The following is a 17,908-nucleotide window of genomic DNA, read 5'->3' on the forward strand; positions in this document are numbered from 1 at the left end:
CCCATGGACTGCAACAGCCCAGGAAAAAAAAAAAAAAAAGCAGGAAGCAGGACAGGAAGTGTGTGCCCCTGGGAGGGAGGTGTGAAGAGGAAAGGTGCTCACACCTCGGGGAGCGCCGGCACTGATCAGTGGGAGAGCGAGGGGGCTTCAGCAGCTGGGAGGCGGGCGCAGCCGCGGGCGGAACTGAGAGAGGCCCGCACAGGTCAGCACAGCCGCTGCACTTCCCAGCCCCAGAGCCCACCAGGGCTGGGTGGGGAGAAGCCCGAGCACCATGGGCACAGAGGGCCATCAGGGCCCGTGAAGGGAGAAGGGGGTGAGTCACAGCACCCTTACTCTTGGCGTACTCCGGCAGGGCAGCGCCACTCCAACCCCACCGTAACACGCGAAGGGCTCAGTGATGCTCCCGTGGTCAGCTGTGGGCTGGTGCTCCAGAATGGCTCAGCTGACTCACGTCTTGCTTGGTGAGCCCTCGAGGTGGGAGCCGGGACTTAGAGTAGGGAGACATGGGCATAGCACCAAGCTTGCTTCTGGTTCCACTGGTCAAAGCACGCCCCACAGCCAAGCCCGGGGTGGTGTGGGAAGGGCTGACTCAATGGTGTGGCTACAGGGAAGGATGAAACATGCCAATCACTAGTGCAGACCACCTGCATTACCAGGAATTACGGAGGACTACAAGGTCTAGTTCAGGAGACCAGGGTTTGATTCCTGGGTTGGGAAGATCCCCTGGAGAAGAGAATGGCAAACCACTCCAGTATTCTTGCCTGGAGAATTTCATGGACAGAGGATCGGGGTCGCAAAGAGTCAGACACAACTGAGATGAACACACACACAAGGTCTAATCAGACAGCAAGATCTCCGCAAGATTATTCTAAGTAATTTATACGGTCTGTAATTTATAAGGGCTTCCCTGGTGGCTCTTTCCCTGGCAAAGAATCCACCTGCCACTGCAGGAGACACAAGAGACTCAGATTCCATTCCTCGGATAGGAGGATCCCCTGGAGGATGAAATGGCAACCCACTCCAATGTCCTTGCTTGGAAAATCCCATGGACACGGGCCTGGAGGGCTACAGTCCATGGGGTTACAGTCAGATGCAACTGAGCGCACACGCACACACATAATTTACAAAGAAGCAAAGTAATCATCTTACCTCTATATTCTCCTTCCCACCAGTCAGCAAGCTCCTCTCCCTCGAGGCAACCACTCAGAGCAGCTGCCTTGTATCTTTCCAGAATATTCTATGCATGTATAAGCAAATTTTTATGTGGATATTTGTTTATATGCATAAATATTCTAAAAAGCTATATAATGTTCCTTTCTACCCAAATGGTACCGCATGGAATGGTTTTCCAGCTTGCCTTTATTCATTGTCATCTGAGACCCTCTTTGTGCTTAGACAAGGCAGGTGGACGTTTCCATTTCACACAGTTTGGGCATAAACTATTTTTTATCTTCTTTTTCTCTAAATCGTTTTGTTTTTTTAAAATATTTATTTAGGGGTCATAAGATTTATTATAAAGAATCCCTTATGATTATTTAAACCTCATTGTGATTTGTTTAGCTCCAGAAAAAAAAAATTGCTGAAAAATATTTCTCAGTTCTGCTGCTGCTGCTGCTGCTAAGTCGCTTCAGTCGTGTCCGACTCTGCGCGACCCTACAGACAGCAGCCCACCAGGCTCCCCTGTCCCTGGGATTCTCCAGGCAAGAACACTGGAGTGGGTTGCCATTTCCTTCTCCAGTGCATGAAAGTGAAAAGTGAAAGCAAAGCCGCTCAGTCATGTCCGACTCGCAGTGACCCCATGGACCGCAGCCTACCAGGCTTCTCCGTCCATGGGATTGTTCAGGCGAGAGTACTGGGGTGGGGTGCCATTGCCTTGTCCATCTCAGCTGTGAGTGAAGCCTTTCTTCCAAATTTGGCCTGTGTTGTAGGGCAACTAGGACCTCTCTACATAAAAGAGAACGTCCACATTAAAAACAATTGCTATGACATGTTCAGTCATATAGAAAGGTATAAAGTATTCAATATTTTTTAAAAATAACTTTGGTAACAAGAAAATATAATACCTGTCTTTTTAAAATAAGGAAATGCACCATGTTTTATAATACATATTTGCTTTAAAAATAGGTTGTGAAAATCTATCTATATGTCTATTTTCCAGGTCAATTTTAAAGTAAATTACAGACATGCTCTCACTTCCTCAGCTTGCATCTCTAAGGAAAAAACAATTTGTACTCACTTCAGCAGAACATATACTAAACAGAAGGAAAAATAAAGTGTCTTCTATACAACCACAATATCATTTTCACACAATGAAACGAATAATTTCTTAATATCACTGACCAGTCCATATTCAGATTTCCTTGCTTCTCCCACCAAGACAGGTTGAAAAAGTGATTTAGTTTTATCAGAAACTAATGTGTCAAGCCAAAATCACTGCAGATGGTGACTGCAGCCATGAAATTAAAAGATGCTTGCTCCTTGGAAGAAAAGCTATTGACCAACCTAGACAGCACATTAAAAAGCAGAGACATTACTTTGCCAACAAAGGTCTGTCTAGTCAAGGCTATGGTTTTTCCAGTAGTCACATATGGATGTGAAAGTTGGACTATAGAGAAAGCTGAGCGCCAAAGTATTGATGCTTTTGACCTGTGGTGTTGAAGAGGACTCTGGAGAATCCCTTGGACTGCAAGGAGATCCAACCAGTCCATCCTAAAGATCAGTCCTGAATATTCCATTGGAAAGACTGATGTTGAAGCTGAAACTCCAACACTTTGGCCACCTGATGCAAAGAACTGACTCATTTGAAAAGACCCTGATGCTGGGAAAGATTGCAGGCAGGGGGAGAAGGGAACGACAGAGTATGAGATGGTTGGATGGCATCATCAATGCAATGGGCATGAGTTTGAGCAAGCTCCGGAACTTGGTGATGGACAGGGAAGCCTGGCGTGCTGCAGTCCACGGGGTTGCAAAGAGTCAGGCACGACTGAGCGACTGGACTGAACTGAACTGTGCCTTGTCTGTGAACTGGGCATATTAGCTTGTGGAAAGGAGCAAATGATCAACACATGGAGACACATCTACCTCCCTGCCCACGTGCCCTCTCAGTTCTCAGCCCTCTAGAGGAAACCAGGGAGGACCTGGGAGGAGAGAATCTGTCTGCATTTTTTTTTTCTGTCCCGTCATTTTCTGCACAGGCCTTGGCACACAAGAGGTCGTGAAGAAATGCCAGGTGAATGAATGAATAAGAGAAAAACCTTCCCTGCTGGTCCAGTGGTAAAGGATCTGCCTTTCTAATGCAGGAGACATGGGTTCAATCCCTAGTCTGGGAAGAGCCCACGGAGCAACTAAGCCCATGCACCACAACTGAGCCTGTGTGCTGGAGCCCATGAGCCGCGACTACTTAAGCCGAGTCCCCTAGAGGTGTGCTCCACAAGAGAAGCCCCTGCAATGAGAAGCCTGAGCATAACTGGAGAGGAGCCCCTGCTCACTGCAGGTAGAAAAAGCCATACAGTCATAAAGACCCAGCACAGCCAAAACAGAAAATAAACACACAGAGAGAACAGCCCTCTGCCAGCTGGTGTCCTGCAGGGTCAGGAACCGCAGTGTCTGAGTCTTGCCTGTATTCAAGGCATCACCCAGGCCACAGCACAGTAGGTCCTGATGAAGGGCTTACCTGAAGGCCCAAGGGAGCCACGGGGGCGTCTGTGGGGAAGAACACTGCAGGCAGAGGTCCGCTCCAGAGCCAGGGCCAATGTCCTGAGACGGGCATGACGGGCTTGTCGGAACAGCCGCGGGCCAGTGTGGCTGGAGCAGGGAAGGGAACAAGAGGGAGGCATGGCAGGGTGGGGAAGGACACAGGCGCGTCCGCATGGGGCTGGATGGCCAGGGGGAGGACTTTGCCTTTGACTTCCTGAATTGGGTGGATTACGAACGGTCTTAATTACATTTAATGGGATCTGCCTGGCTCTTGGGTGAAGACCAGAGCATCAGGGTGCCGGTGGGGACCTCCATCGTCCATGAAATGAGTGTTCTGGCACGTGACAGAGCTGAAATAAATAACCACTGCTCTATGGTTTATCCCAGGTGGCTCCGTGGTAAAGAATCCGCCCACAATGCAGGAGATGCTGGTTCCATCCCTGGGTCGGGAAGATCCCCTAGAGGAGGATATGGCAACCCACTCCAGTATTCTTACCTGGGAAATATCATGGACAGAGAAGCCTGGTGGGCTACAGTCCATGGGGTTGCAAAGAGTTGGACACAACTTAGTGACTAAAACAACAACAAACCAGCTCTAAATTTTTTTCTTTATAAATCCATTTTTTGCCTGGACAAGTCTCCCCTTTCAACTCATTGCTTCTGTTCCAGGAATACTTGCTTGTGCATGCTAAGTCATATCTGACTATTGACCACCCCAGGGACTGTAGCCCGCCAGGCGCCTCGTCCACAGGATTCTCCAGGCAAGAATACTATATCGGGTTGCCATTTCCTTCTCCAGGGGATCTTCCCGACCTAAGGATGAAATCTGCGTCTCCTGTATTGGCAGGTGGATTCTTTACCACTGTACCACTTGACCCGTTTTTCCAGGAATACTTAACACATAAAAAAAATAGCGATATGTACTACCTCCCTGCATATTTCTAGTAATTATCTTTCAAGACCCAGGAATCTTTTCCTAACATCTCCAAGAATATAATTCTTGAAAAAGAGATATTTCATTTTATTTTTTGCACTGATCAACACCTTTTACAAATAACATGTTTAATACAGCTTGTATATCCTCATTTACATTTTCAGTCACGACAGTTCATTCCAACTCTAAATGAAGCCAGTTTCATCCTGAACGTTGGTGAATCTATAATGAATCTCTTAGCTTGCTACATGTGCTAAGTTGCTTCAGTCATGTCCGACTCTTTGCAACCCACAGACTGTAGCCCGCCAGGCTCCTCTGTCCATGGAATTCTCCAGGCTAGAATACTGGAGTGGGTTGACTATTTCCTTCTCCAGGGGATCTTCCCAACCCAGGAATCGAACCCAGGTCCCCTGCATTGCAGGCAGATTCTTTACCCACTGAGCTATGAGGGAAGCCCTTCTTGGCTTGAGTTCATATGAAATGAGACTCTCCCATCTGCAACCAATAAAATCCTAAAGAATGGAACAGCTGAGGCATGTGTTTATTTTAAGGGCCAGTTGTGGCTTTTTGGACACAATCAGCCAGAGACAGGAATGGAGAGAGAGAGAAGCCAACACTTTATCTGCCCTAATGTCTCTAACAAACTCAAAAGAGACCACTCAAAGTCCTATTAAAACAAAATAACTCAAAGAGTCTAAATACACATACACAGGAAGTTTAAACAGCAAGATGGTAATATCGACCATTATTAGACAAGGTAAAATTTAAGGCAAGGGATTACATTAGTTAAAGGCAATCATTTCCTATTGGGCAAAGGATTAAGAATCAGATTTTAACCAACATTTATTGCGTGCCTACTCTATACTTGGCACTGTGCTGGGTGTTTTACATGTATTACTTAGTTGACAAAGACATAACAATGCTGTATATATTATATGCACCAAGATACACAGCTGCTAAATACACAAAGTATATATTAATAAAAATAGATTGACAAATGTAATCAATACTAACAGGTTTTTACATAGCCTTATTGGTTTTTGACATGTAGGTTTGGACAAAACTAAATAGCATGTGATTCTGAACAATGTAATTGATAAGATGAAGTTAATTAACCGACATGTAGTTTTGAATTCTACAGACAGAAAATATATATTCATCTTAAATGTCCATGAAACATACACAGACACTGGATATGTTCTAGGCCAGGATAAAAGCTTCTTAAAAGGTTCTGAAAGCAGACATGTGATGGCCCACATTCTCCACTCACAGTGCAGTGAATCGGGAAGAAATCTCTTTTTAAATAGACCTTGTCACTGAGTTTCAAATCACTCTTTAGAAACAAGGCAATAAAATACTTAGGAAACAACAAGATAAACAAGATGAATTATCCAACTTTGAGATGTGGCCAAGACTATAACCAGAAGTACATTTATATTATTAAATGCACTATTACAGCAAATAGCTTTATAAAAAGAATATAAATAAATTAAGAGGTCAACTTAAAAATCGAGACAAGGAATAGCAACAACAAAAAAATAAACCCAATACATATTAAACGAAAAAAATTATAAACTAGAGAAATAATGGACATAAACAAATCCTAATGCTGGTTCTTCAGAAAAATAATAAACTAGATAAAACTTTGAGAAATCAAAGGCAGAATGGGGACAGAATAAAGAGAAGATTTTGTTTAATTATATTGGGGCTGACCAAAAAATTCATTCAAGTTTCTCTCTACCATCTTACAGAAGAACCCAAATGAACTTTTTGGCCAAGCCAAAAAATACTGTTCATAATTAAGCTCATTATCTGGAGGAAAATATTCAGTGGAATGAAGAATAGTCTAAGGGACAAAAGAATACTATAAATCATCAAAATTAATGGAGTTAAAAAGTATTAACAAGCTGAAAACAAGAGAAGAAATGGAAAAGCCATCTAAGAACACACGGAAACCTCCTTTCCATAGCTCTAGGACCTGATCCCTTTCCTGAGTTCTTTCCACACGTCAAAGAATTGATACTTTTTACACTATGAGAAAGGGCTTCCCTGGTGGCTCAATGGTAAAGAATCTGCCTGCCAACACAGGAGACCCAGATTCTATCCCTGAGTTGGGAAGATCCCCTGGAGAAGGAAATGGCAACCCACTCCAGTAATCTTGCCTGGGAAATCCCATGGACAGAGGAGCCTGGTGGGCTACAGTCCATGGGGGTCACAAAGAGTCAGACACGACTGAGCACAGCCTAAACTACAGAAAGTATTCGAAAGCACAGCAAAAGGTCAAACGTTACTCAAGTCCTTCTATGATGCAAGCTTAGCCACAATACCGAAATGAAACAAAGATAGCACCAATCTTATGTAAGAAGATAGAGGCAGGAATCCTACATAAAATATCCAGGAACAGAATTCGGTGTCTGAAAAGCCAGGTGTGCCTCCATCCTAAGAATGCAAAGGTGATTTGTAATTGAGAAATTGACTCAATTTCATTGCTCGTATGTTGCACATGTGTTCACCTTCTCTGAAGTCACACTGCATCTTCCACTTGGTGACATCATTTAAGTAGCATTCTGTTTCTCAGGAGTACACAAAATAATATGCATTTACAATCGAAGATGTCAAGTTCAGTGAAATACAGTAATGCAGAAATGGCACATGAAAAGGTGAAACACAAAAGAAAAGTCATCTCAATGGATGTGTAAAAGGCATTTGATAATATTCAAGACCTATTCCTGATTTTTTAAACCAGGGCTCTTCCTGAACATGACACAAACAAGAGCCGCCTTTATAGTTAAATGTGAAACATCATGGGCATCCCAGTTAAAACCAGGAACAGAAAGAGCACACACACCACCAAGACCATGGTCATTTGCTGTGGAGCTTTCGACCACTCCACAAAGCCCTGAAACAGAAACAAAGAAAAAGTACGAATATCAGCGGGGGAGGGGCCACCATTGCCGCTTGTAAGAAAGCGGGATTACAGAACTGGGAATGGGACAGTGTATCAGGGATTTCCCTGGTGGTCCAGTGGTTAAAACTCCGTGCTCCCGATGAAGGCAGCTGAGGTTTGACCCCTGGTCAGGGAACTGGATCCCACACGCCACAACTAAGAAGCGACCAAGAATTCACACAGGCAACTAAAGATCCCACACGCCTCAACTAAGACCCAGTGCAGCCAAATAAATAGACAAAAATTTAGAAAAGAAAAAGAAATAGCCTGTCAGCTGTAGAGCTGTTTTAATTAAAAACTCTGCAAACACCTGGCTGGGAGGGGCGCTTGGGGGAGAGTGGACACGTGTACATGTACACTTGAGTCCCTCTGCTGTTCACCTGAAACCACCACATCGTTGTTGATCAGCTATACTTTAGTACAAAATAAAAAGCTTAAAGCTTGAAAAAAAAAAAAACCAAACAGAAATAAAATAAAATCATAGGTGTGGTGTCTCTTCCTCTCTCAGATATTCAAGAATAAACCTTCTGGGACTTCACTGGTGTCAGTGGCTAAGATTCTGAGCTCCCAATGCTGGGGGCCCCGGTTCAATCCCTGCTCAAGGAACTAGACCGCACATGCTGCAAATAAGACCTGGCATGACTAAATGAATAAATACTGTTAAGAAAGGATAGGCCTCCTGGCCCACAGAATCACTTGCTTCTTCCCTTGGGCCACCCCACTGGGAGCCAGCACTCATTTCTACACCACCAAGGCTGGTTGTCCAGCTTGCCTCCTCCCACCTTGTGTCGACAAAGCCTTTTTCTGGCTTGAGCCAGTCCAGGTTGGATTTCTGATATCTGACTGGCAGATGGGACCCTCACATGTTGCCAAGAGTGATTATACGCTTTCTTTCTAATACACAAAATAAATATGTAAATAAAAGAACCACTGTTACTATTTCACATATTGATGTCTTATGCCCCCACAAAGAAAACATTAGGTCTTCCAATGAAAGGAACGTGCTCGGTCATTCTTTTTGGTTTTACTCAGAGTACTTGGATTAAAACACAGTAAGTAAGTAGTGGATGGAGGGATGGATGGATGAGTACGCAAAGGGGCGGATGAAAGAAGGCACATCCTTCCAACAGTCAACAAGTAGTAGATGGATGAATGGGTGTGTAGACAGATGTGTGGATAGAAGGATGGGTGAGTGGGTGTGTTGAATGGATGGAGTGATTGCATATGGATGATGAGGATGAGTGGGCACACAGATAACTGCATATATGGACTGATGGGACATGTGTGTGAATGAGCAGGCTGGGTGGATGAATCAGAGGACAAATGAATGGAGTGTTCAATGGATAGATGGATGAATGGATTCGTAGAAGGGTGAGTGGATGGGAGAGTTGATGGATGGATACAGAAGTGGATGGATGACCTCAGATGGATGCATGGGTGGATGATGGATGGATGGGTGGATAATGGCTGGCTGGCTGGATGAATGGGTGATGGATGGATGGATGATGATGGCTAGATGGATAATGGATGGATGGCTGGAGGGATGAATGGATGATGGATGGCTGGATAATGGATGGCTGGATGAACGGGTGATGGATGGATAGATGATGATGGCTGGATGGATAATGGATGGATGGATGAATGAATGGGTGATGGATGGGTGGATAATGGACGGATGGATGAACGGGTGATGGATGGATGGATGATGATGGATGGATGGATAATGGATGGATGGATGGATGAATGGGTGATGGATGGGTAGATGATGATGGCTGAATGTATAATGGATGGATGGATGAATAAATGGGTGATGGATGGGTGGATAATGGATGGATGAACGGGTGATGGATGGATGGATGATGATGGCTGGATGAATAATGTATGGATGGCTGGATGGATGAATGGGTGATGGATGGGTGGATGGATGATGATGGCTGGATGGATAATGGATGGCTGGATGGATGAACGGGTGATGGATGGATGGATGATGATGGCTGGATGGATAATGGATGGATGGATGAATGGGTGATGGATGGGTGGATGATGATGATGGCTGGATGGATAATGGATGGATGGATGAATGAATGGGTGATGGCTGGATGGATAATGGATGGATGGATGAACGGGTGATGGATGGATGGATGATGATGGATGGATGGATAATGGATGGATGGCTGGATGGATGAATGGGTGATGGATGGGTAGATGATGATGGCTGGATGGATAATGGATGGATGGATGAATGGGTGATGGATGGGTGGATGGATGATGATGGCTGGATGGATAATGGATGGCTGGATGGATGAACGGGTGATGGATGGATGGATGATGATGGCTGAATGGATAATGGATGGATGGATGAATGAATGGGTGATGGATGGGTGGATAATGGATGGATGAACGGGTGATGGATGGGTGGATGATGATGGCTGGATGGATAATGGATGGCTGGCTGGATGGATGATGATGGCTGGATGAATAATGTATGGATGGCTGGATGGATGAATGGGTGATGGATGGATGGATGGATGATGATGGCTGGATGGATAATGGATGGCTGGATGGATGAACGGGTGATGGATGGATTGATGATGATGGCTGGATGGATAATGGATGGATGGATGAATGGGTGATGGATGGGTGGATGGATGATGATGGCTGGATGGATAATGGATGGCTGGATGGATGAACGGGTGATGGATGGATGGATGATGATGGCTGGATGGATAATGGATGGATGGATGAATGGGTGATGGATGGGTGGATGATGATGATGGCTTGATGGATAATGGATGGATGGATGAATGAATGGGTGATGGATGGGTGGATAATGGACGGATGGATGAACAGGTGATGAATGGATGGGTGGAATGGGTATATGGATGAGTAGGCAGATGAAAGCTTGGGTGAATAAATAAGAGGACAGAGGAATGAATGGTTAAGTCATGAAGCATTTATGAGTGAAGGGTTGGAGGGTATACATGGATGGAGTTACACCCACCACCTGATACCCTCCACTCCACGTCTGACGACTATGGAACATGTCCTCTTTCCCACCAGAGACCTCGTGGGGCTCACATCCCCAGACAGGCTTTCGTGGGGCCAGGAAATTCCAGGCTGAGGAAGGGAGTGTGACAGTCCGCTGAGAACTGCAGAGAGGGGTCTCATCAAAAGAGGAAGGAATCCCCAGCTCACCTGGGGGTCCTCGGACTCATCGTCTTCCTCCACCGAGCTCCACTCCTGGGGAACCACAGTCTTGGGAGAAGGTAGATCTGGGCGAGGGCGGGAATGGAGGAGAAAGGAGTCATGAGTGAGCGAGCAGGCCAGCTGGATGGGTGCTGCTTTCTTCCCACCCACGACACCTGTCCTGCTGATATCCTAACACACACAAAGACAGACACAGACACACACACACACACACACCACATACACACAGACACACACAGAGACACACACACAGACACACACAGTCACACACAGTCACACAGACAGACGCAGACACACACACACAGACACATACCACATACACACAGACACACACACAGAGACACAGACACACACACAGACACACACACAGACACACACACAGACACACACACAGACACACAGACACACAGAGACACACACACAGACACACAGTCACACAGACAGACGCAGGCACACACACACAGACACATACCACATACACACAGACACACACACAGTCACACACACACACAGACACAAACACACACAGACACAGTGCATGTACATGGTTCAGATGGGGTGGAGAGAAGAAGAAACCTGAGTTCTGATCCCATTTCTGCCACTACCTACCCAGGAGACTTAAACAGAGTCACCTGATATGACTCACCACCTGAGCCTCTGTTCTACCGCCTGGTAAATGGGTACAATAGTTCCTTTTCTACAGCCCTCTGGCAAAAACTGAGTGAGGGAGCAGAAGAAAAAGCCACAGAGTTAAGCCAGGAGGATGGAGGCTTCCCCAGCTTCCAGCCACCAGTGAAGGAATCTCCCCATATTCGAATCTCAGCATTCTTGTCACTGCTAAACTGGAGAGAACCGGGGTGGAACCAAAGATGGGTATTTCCCACTCTTTTGCACCCAGGTCCTGCCAGGAACCCCAAACCTCCTCCTCGCTGCTGGAAGTGATGTTTGTTCCCCACACCTTGGTCGAGGGCCTGCTTATCTCCTGGGGAAGAAGGAAGAACCCTTTCCTGGTAGAAGGTTCAGCCGTCATTCTGCTATGGGGGTGCCGTACGGGTTGTCCCCATCTCAGCAAATGACACCACTCTCTGAACACCCAAGAGCTGCTAGGTTGCCAGGAGAGGCTGAAAACGCGCCTGTGACCTGGGGCCTTCCATATCTTGTTTTTCCTAAGAACCCTTCAGCCACCCCGATGAGAAGTAGCCTGAGCAAGCCTGCTGGAGACACATGGCCGTAAGTCAGCACCGTCCAAGCGTCCAGACACCCCAGTAAGGCCGCCTCACATGGACCAGCTGCCTCTCGAGCCACTGCGGCTGCACAGCGGGAGCAAACGCAGGCAGGGGCAGCAGGACCATGCCCTGAGGCCGCATGCATTGCCAACCCGCAGAATCGTCGACAGATAATGACTGGCTTTAAGCCACTCGGTTTTGGGCTGACTTGTTACACAGCAGAAAGCCGACTGACACAAGGTTTCATTTAGAAATGTGCCTAACGGAGCAGCAGGATGAAGTCCCCTTTCCCCAGGCTCTGCCATGGCCTCTGTCACCCCCGCCTCCCACGGGACCCCGGCCCTCACCTCTCTCATCGCTGCCGCAGCCGGAGGCCCCAACCTCCACAGCCACCCAGTCCTTGGCGAAGGCGGCACGCTTCTCCCAGGCCTTGTTCTCCGGAGGCAGCAGCGTCTTTGCCCTCTCGGGCTCCAGCAGCCCCCGGATCTGCTCAGGTCTGAGACTCTGCATCTCTTCAGAACGTGGAACTTGAAAGACAGGCTACTTCTCCTCCCCCCGTTCCAGGGTCCTGCTGAGCTCCCCAGGGAACAGGAGTTGGGACCTGAGGACTGACAGACATTCAGTCACTCAACAAATATTTACGGAGTGCCAGCCCTGTGCCAGGGCAATTCCTGGGTGCCGGAGAAACAGGATGAGAAGATTAGATAGCATCAGCGGCTAGTGGACATGAATCTCAGCAAACTCCGGAAGATAGTGAAGGACAGGGGAGACTGGTGGGCTGCAGTCCATGGGGTCGCGAAGAGTCAGACACGACTGAGTGACCGAACAGCAACCACAGAGATACAGCGCTGAGCGGAACCGAGTTCCCCTCTTAGGACTCGCTCTCTAGTGGCGGGAAGTGGAGCAGACAGACAATATGTCAAATGATGATAAATGCTCTAGAGACGAATAAAACAAGAAAGGGAATAAGGAGTTTAGAGAGGATGGCCAGAGGGTGGTTCAGGCAAGTGTGCACACAAACACACATGAACACTCCACACACACACTCCACAACCAAAGCACAGACCCAGAAGCTTTTAGGAAAAGAGAGTACCCCACCCCCTGTAACCCCTCTGGCTGCAAAAAGAAGGACCCCAGTCTTCCCTCGAGCCCCCTGCAGCATTGACTTTCTCCTCTGTGATCATTAAGAAGGAGGAGGAGTATCTGACAGACAAGGATTAAACAAATCTAATTTAGAGACTTCCATGGTGGTCCAGTGGCTAAGATTCCAAGGACCCAACACAGGGGACCTGGGTTCCATCCCTGGTCAGGGAACTGACCCACACGCACAACTAAAGATCCCGCATGCCGCCAACCCTGAGCGCTGTAACTAAGGCCCGGCATAGCCAAAAATAGATAAATAAATACTTTAAAATGACATGTTCTTCAATACTCTATTTTATATCTTGTCAACTTGACAAGTGACAGCCTCCTGAATTTCAAGTTGGCAAGATATAAAATGAGAGTGTGAAAGACTATTTCATTTTAAACCAGATTTTTTTTTCTTGTCTCCTCCATCCCCCCGCCCCCTCACCTGCATTCTCTCGACCTCCCATGCCTTCTCACCCTTCAGCTGAAACACACGGTTAATTACAGCTCATATTAAAGCCAAAATACAATGTCAGCAAGGACCTACTGAACAGCACAGGGGACTCGACTCAGTGCTCTGCAACAACCTCAGCGGGAAAGAGTAGATGCAAGTGCAAGTGTGACGACTCACTTCCCTGAAGACCTGAAACAAAACCAGCCGCACCCCAATATGAAATAAAAATTAAACGGCCCAAGGCAATAAACGCTACTCCCTACTGGGGCTGTCTCACTACTTTTCCGCCAAGGCCAGTTTTTGCTTTTGTTTTCTTGGGAAACGTTGTCTGTGCTCACAGCCTCCTCTCCGCACCCCCTCCACACTCCCCAGCCCACAACACAGTTGCAAATGGGCAGCCCCAGGGTCTAACCTGGCCCCACCACCTCTGCGCCTGGCTTACACGATGTCTTCCTTTCAAGGGTTTGAAATAATTATTGGCATTTTAAAATGCAGACGATGTCAACTGAAAATACAGATTTCCAGTGTTTCCTCAAGAAATCAAAAGATGGGGGCCACTGGGCCCGCGTCTTCAAGGGTAAACAGTGGCTGGGAGGAAGGGGTGGCTTGTCCACACAGAGCCCTGGAGCGCACCTTTGTCGCAACTCCACTCCATTTCCTCTCGCTGCGCACGCCTCCATTGAGACCTCTTCATGTTTTCCTTACAACAGAGAATTTCTTGGACCTGTATTTCATTTTCACTTTCAGAAGAGTCAAAAGACAGAAGGAGGAAGGGGGCTCTCGATTTATTTTTTTACACTCAGCCTGTTTGTATTATCTGCTGAACTGCATGCGGGATCTTAATTCCTCCATCAGGGATCGCACCTGTGCCCTCTGTATTGGAAACACGGAGTCTTAACCACTGAACCACCAGGAAGGCCCTGTACTCTTTTTCTAAATGCTTATCCAGGAGTATACTCAGTGGGTTACATTATGCAAGGTGGTTAATACATGCAAGGTCCTAGAACAAGAACATAAAACCGGCTTTAGCCTCTTGAGGTAAATGATCACCCATCAAGTAGTTAACCGTGTGTTTTAGCTGAGGGGTAAGAAGGCGTGGGAAATGGAGAGAATGCAGGTGAGGGGGCGGGGGTGGAGGAGACAAGAGTCCCCCGACCCAAGTCAGAAGATGCAGAACCCGATTCAGGGAGGAGGGAGGAGGGGCACAAGACAGAAAGAAATCTGCGGGTGTGACAGGGGTGTGTGAGTTCACACCCAAGAGCCTCAACTATTATCTTATCATAGTAACGGGTCATCCTCTGAGAAGGACGGACCATGACACTATTGCAACCAAGCTGGCTCTGCCATTGGCTGTGGTGGGTGCATAAGACAATAGAGGGTCATCTGTATTGCCGTAATGCGTTAAGCATTATATACTAGGTAGTATCTAGTTTGTTTCAGGTGGAAAGTATTGAGTTTCCATTTTGAATGTGTTTGGACTAAACAAACTACGGATGTCTGAAAAAAGGTGGAGGAGGACGGAGACGCAGTAACCACCACCTCCACCACAGTAAAGTAACACTGCAACCGCCGCTTCCCGGCGCCAGGCACTGCGGAGAACCCCGCGTCTTCCTGTAACCTAATCCTCGCCGCCGGCCACTCTCCGCGGCAGCTGCTCTCACAAGTCTGTGGTGTTACAGACTGGGAAGGCCCTTGAACATAGGCACGCAGCTAACGGGAGCCAGGCAGGGACCCTAAACCCGACCGACTCCAGAGCGCGTGCTCCTCGCCCGTGCAGGTGGTACACACGTGCCCAGGCAGACACACGGCGCACACATGTTCGAAGGAGCACGCGCGGGCACACAGGTACGACGCGGTTAACACGCGGGTCCCGCGAGCTCAGACACCTGACCCCCGCCAGACCGGAGCACCCGCGCACGCAGCTGACGTGCCAGGCAGGCAGGGCGGTTCCCGGTTCCTCGCACAGAGGCTAAAAACCCCGTGCGACCCGCAGGAGGCGGGCAGACAGGGCGGGACGGAGAAACCCGGCGAACCGCAGCCCCAGCCCAGCCCATTGGCACTCGCGGGACCGGGACACTCCCCCCCACCCCAGACCCACACCCCCTGGGGCGCCTTTTCTTCCTCACCCCGTGCGTATTCCCACCCGCACGCATCCACGCTCACACGCGCGCGTCCCCGGCCCGCCTTCCGAGCCCCCAGCCCCTTTTCCCTGCCCCGCTCGTGCCCGCGGGGTCCCTCGGAGGACTCACCCTCCCCAAACACACCCTGTCCAGCGCCGCAGAACTGGCGCCGCAGAGACCGCGGCTGCGCAGACGCGGAGGCTGCGGGAGGGAGATGGGGAAGTTGGAGAGCGAGCGGCCTTCTCCCCTCCGGCCCCCACCTCCTTGGGAGCCAGCGCCTGCAGGGACAGGGGAAGAGAGCGGAGGGGCGACGGTGACCACGTGTCAGCAGTGTGGCTGTGGGGCTGCGCACGCGGTGAGCCGGGGCCAGAGTGGAACGAGCCTTCCAGCCCCGGCCGGATGGGCACGTCCCCGGCTGCGGACGCCCACAGAGACCAGCAACTTCCCAGGCCTCTTGGTGGTTCCTAGTCTACAACCAGCACCTGGGGTGGGGGGAGGCGGGAGGAGACGGGGCAGGGGTGTGACAGTGCGGGGACCCTGAGGCCAGACCGCCTCCCGTCGGAGACTGCCTTTGCCACTAGCTTGTCCTTCGGTGTGTCACTTGTCACTTTTGTGCCTCAGTTTCCCATTCTGTTAAGTGGGAAGAATTACGCTTACCACCTGCCAGCACTGCTCTGAAGGTAAAAAGTAAAGAATGTATATACTCCACTTAACAGCTATTAGCTGTGGTTGCTAAGTTGCTCAGTCATGTCTGACTCCTTGTGACCCCATGGACTGTGGCCCACCAGGCTTCTCTGTCCATGGGGTTTCCCAGGGAGGAATACTGGAGTGGGTTACCATTTCTTTCGTCAGGGGATCTTCCCAACTCAGGGATCGAACCCTAGTCTCCTGCATTGGCAAGCGGATTCTTTACCACTGAGCCACCAGGGAAGCCCCTATTAGCTGTTAGCTGCTATTATTATCAATAATACAATACAATGAACTCTGCCAAATCGCTGTCCTGGAGGCTATATCAAAACTTAAAATTTTCGACAAAGTCATAGTTGGGGAAGGGTGGAAACAGTCTTCCTTTACAGTCTTATTTTCTTTTTTCTAAATTGTTTACGTATTTGGCTGCACCAGGTCTTAGTTGTGGCGTACAAACTCTTGGACTAGCCCCTGCTTGCCACAACGAGAGAAAACCCGTGCAGGAGTGAAGACCCAGCACAGCCAAACCAATTAAAAACAAAGCCAAAAAAAAACTTAGGCCAGCACATATGACCACCGTTCTGGCAGAAGTCGATTGCTGTTGACATCTCTTCAGGGTTCCATGACTAGCTGAAAATTCATTCATTCATTCATTCGACAAATAATTATGAAACAGCTGCTATGTGCTACATGCTTGTTTTGGGTGACCAGGCCAGTCAAGATATATGGCTTAATAAAGTTTGCTGCTGCTGCTAAGTCGCTTCAGTCGTGTCCGACTCTGTGCGACCCCATAGACAGCAGCCCACCAGGCTCCGCTGTCCCTGGGATTCTCCAGGCAAGAACACTGGAGTGGGTTGCCATTTCCTTCTCCAATGCATGAAAGTGAAAAGTCAAAGTGAAGTCGCTCAGTCATGTCTGATTCCTAGCGACCCCATGGACTGCAGCCCACCAGGCTCCTCCGTCCATGGGATTTTCCAGGCAAGAGTACTGGAGTGGGTTGCCATTGCCTTCTTCGTAATAAAGTTTACATGCTAGTAATGATGTTAGACAAAAGGCAAATAAATAAAAAAAATACAAAATATAGTTTGTGCTAATTCTATGAAGTATGCGATGTAATCAATGTGATAGTAATGGTGAGGCCACTTTAGATGGGAGTTGCTTTTTTGGCCACACTTCAAGGCACGGGGATCTTAGCTTTCTGACCAGGAATCAAACCTGCGCCCCCTGCAGTGGACGTGTGGAATCGTAACCTCTGGATCACTAGAGAAGCCCGGGAGGTGATCTTTTTTAAGCAGCGGCGGCATTTTGAGCTTAATCCTGAAAGGTGGCAAGGAGCCAGTTATGCAAGAATTTGTGGCAGGGAGGATAGCATGCACAAAAGTCCAGAGGGTCAACAGGGAGGCCAGTGAGACCAGAGTGGTCAGGCAAGGAAGAGAGTGATGGGGGATAATATCAGAAGGCATCCAGGGTTTTGAAAGCCACAGTAACATCTTTGAATGTTATTGTAGG

The 17,908-nt window shown here is 48.2% G+C and overlaps 1 protein-coding gene across 4 annotated transcripts; it reads right to left on the reverse strand.

Annotated features, from left to right (window-relative positions):
- Positions 1-258: 258 nt before the first annotated feature.
- SMIM17 (small integral membrane protein 17) lies at positions 259-15,964 on the reverse strand. 4 transcript variants are annotated; one of them, XM_044931749.2, is made up of 5 exons: positions 15,842-15,964; positions 12,358-12,611; positions 10,773-10,849; positions 3,674-3,804; positions 259-601 (listed from the first exon to the last, which is right to left on the reverse strand). In XM_044931749.2, the coding sequence occupies exons 2-5, from the start codon at positions 12,364-12,366 to the stop codon at positions 489-491; spliced, it is 330 nt and encodes a 109-aa protein (XP_044787684.2). In that variant the 5' UTR covers positions 12,367-12,611; positions 15,842-15,964; the 3' UTR covers positions 259-488. The 4 variants fall into 4 exon arrangements, with proteins under 4 accessions (XP_044787684.2, XP_045019316.1, XP_045019317.1 ...); XM_045163381.1 differs by lacking the exon at positions 15,842-15,964 and adding an exon at positions 13,584-13,964 and having other exon boundaries at positions 264-601; positions 12,358-12,618; XM_045163382.1 differs by lacking the exon at positions 15,842-15,964 and adding an exon at positions 13,686-13,962 and having other exon boundaries at positions 264-601; positions 12,358-12,618.
- Positions 15,965-17,908: the final 1,944 nt, after the last annotated feature.

Source organism: Bubalus bubalis, chromosome 18 (genome assembly GCF_019923935.1).
Source record: "Bubalus bubalis isolate 160015118507 breed Murrah chromosome 18, NDDB_SH_1, whole genome shotgun sequence".
Taxonomy (NCBI): domain Eukaryota; kingdom Metazoa; phylum Chordata; class Mammalia; order Artiodactyla; family Bovidae; genus Bubalus; species Bubalus bubalis.

Coding starts and splice junctions, on each gene's coding strand:
- SMIM17 (XM_045163381.1), bottom strand. Junction 3,805..10,772: donor ATGAGTCCGAGGACCCCCAG/GTGAGCTGGGGA, acceptor TCCCTGCTCCAG/CCACACTGGCCCGCGGCTGT. Junction 602..3,673: donor TGGCTCCCTTGGGCCTTCAG/GTAAGCCCTTCA, acceptor CCTTCCCTGTAG/CCACACCATTGAGTCAGCCC.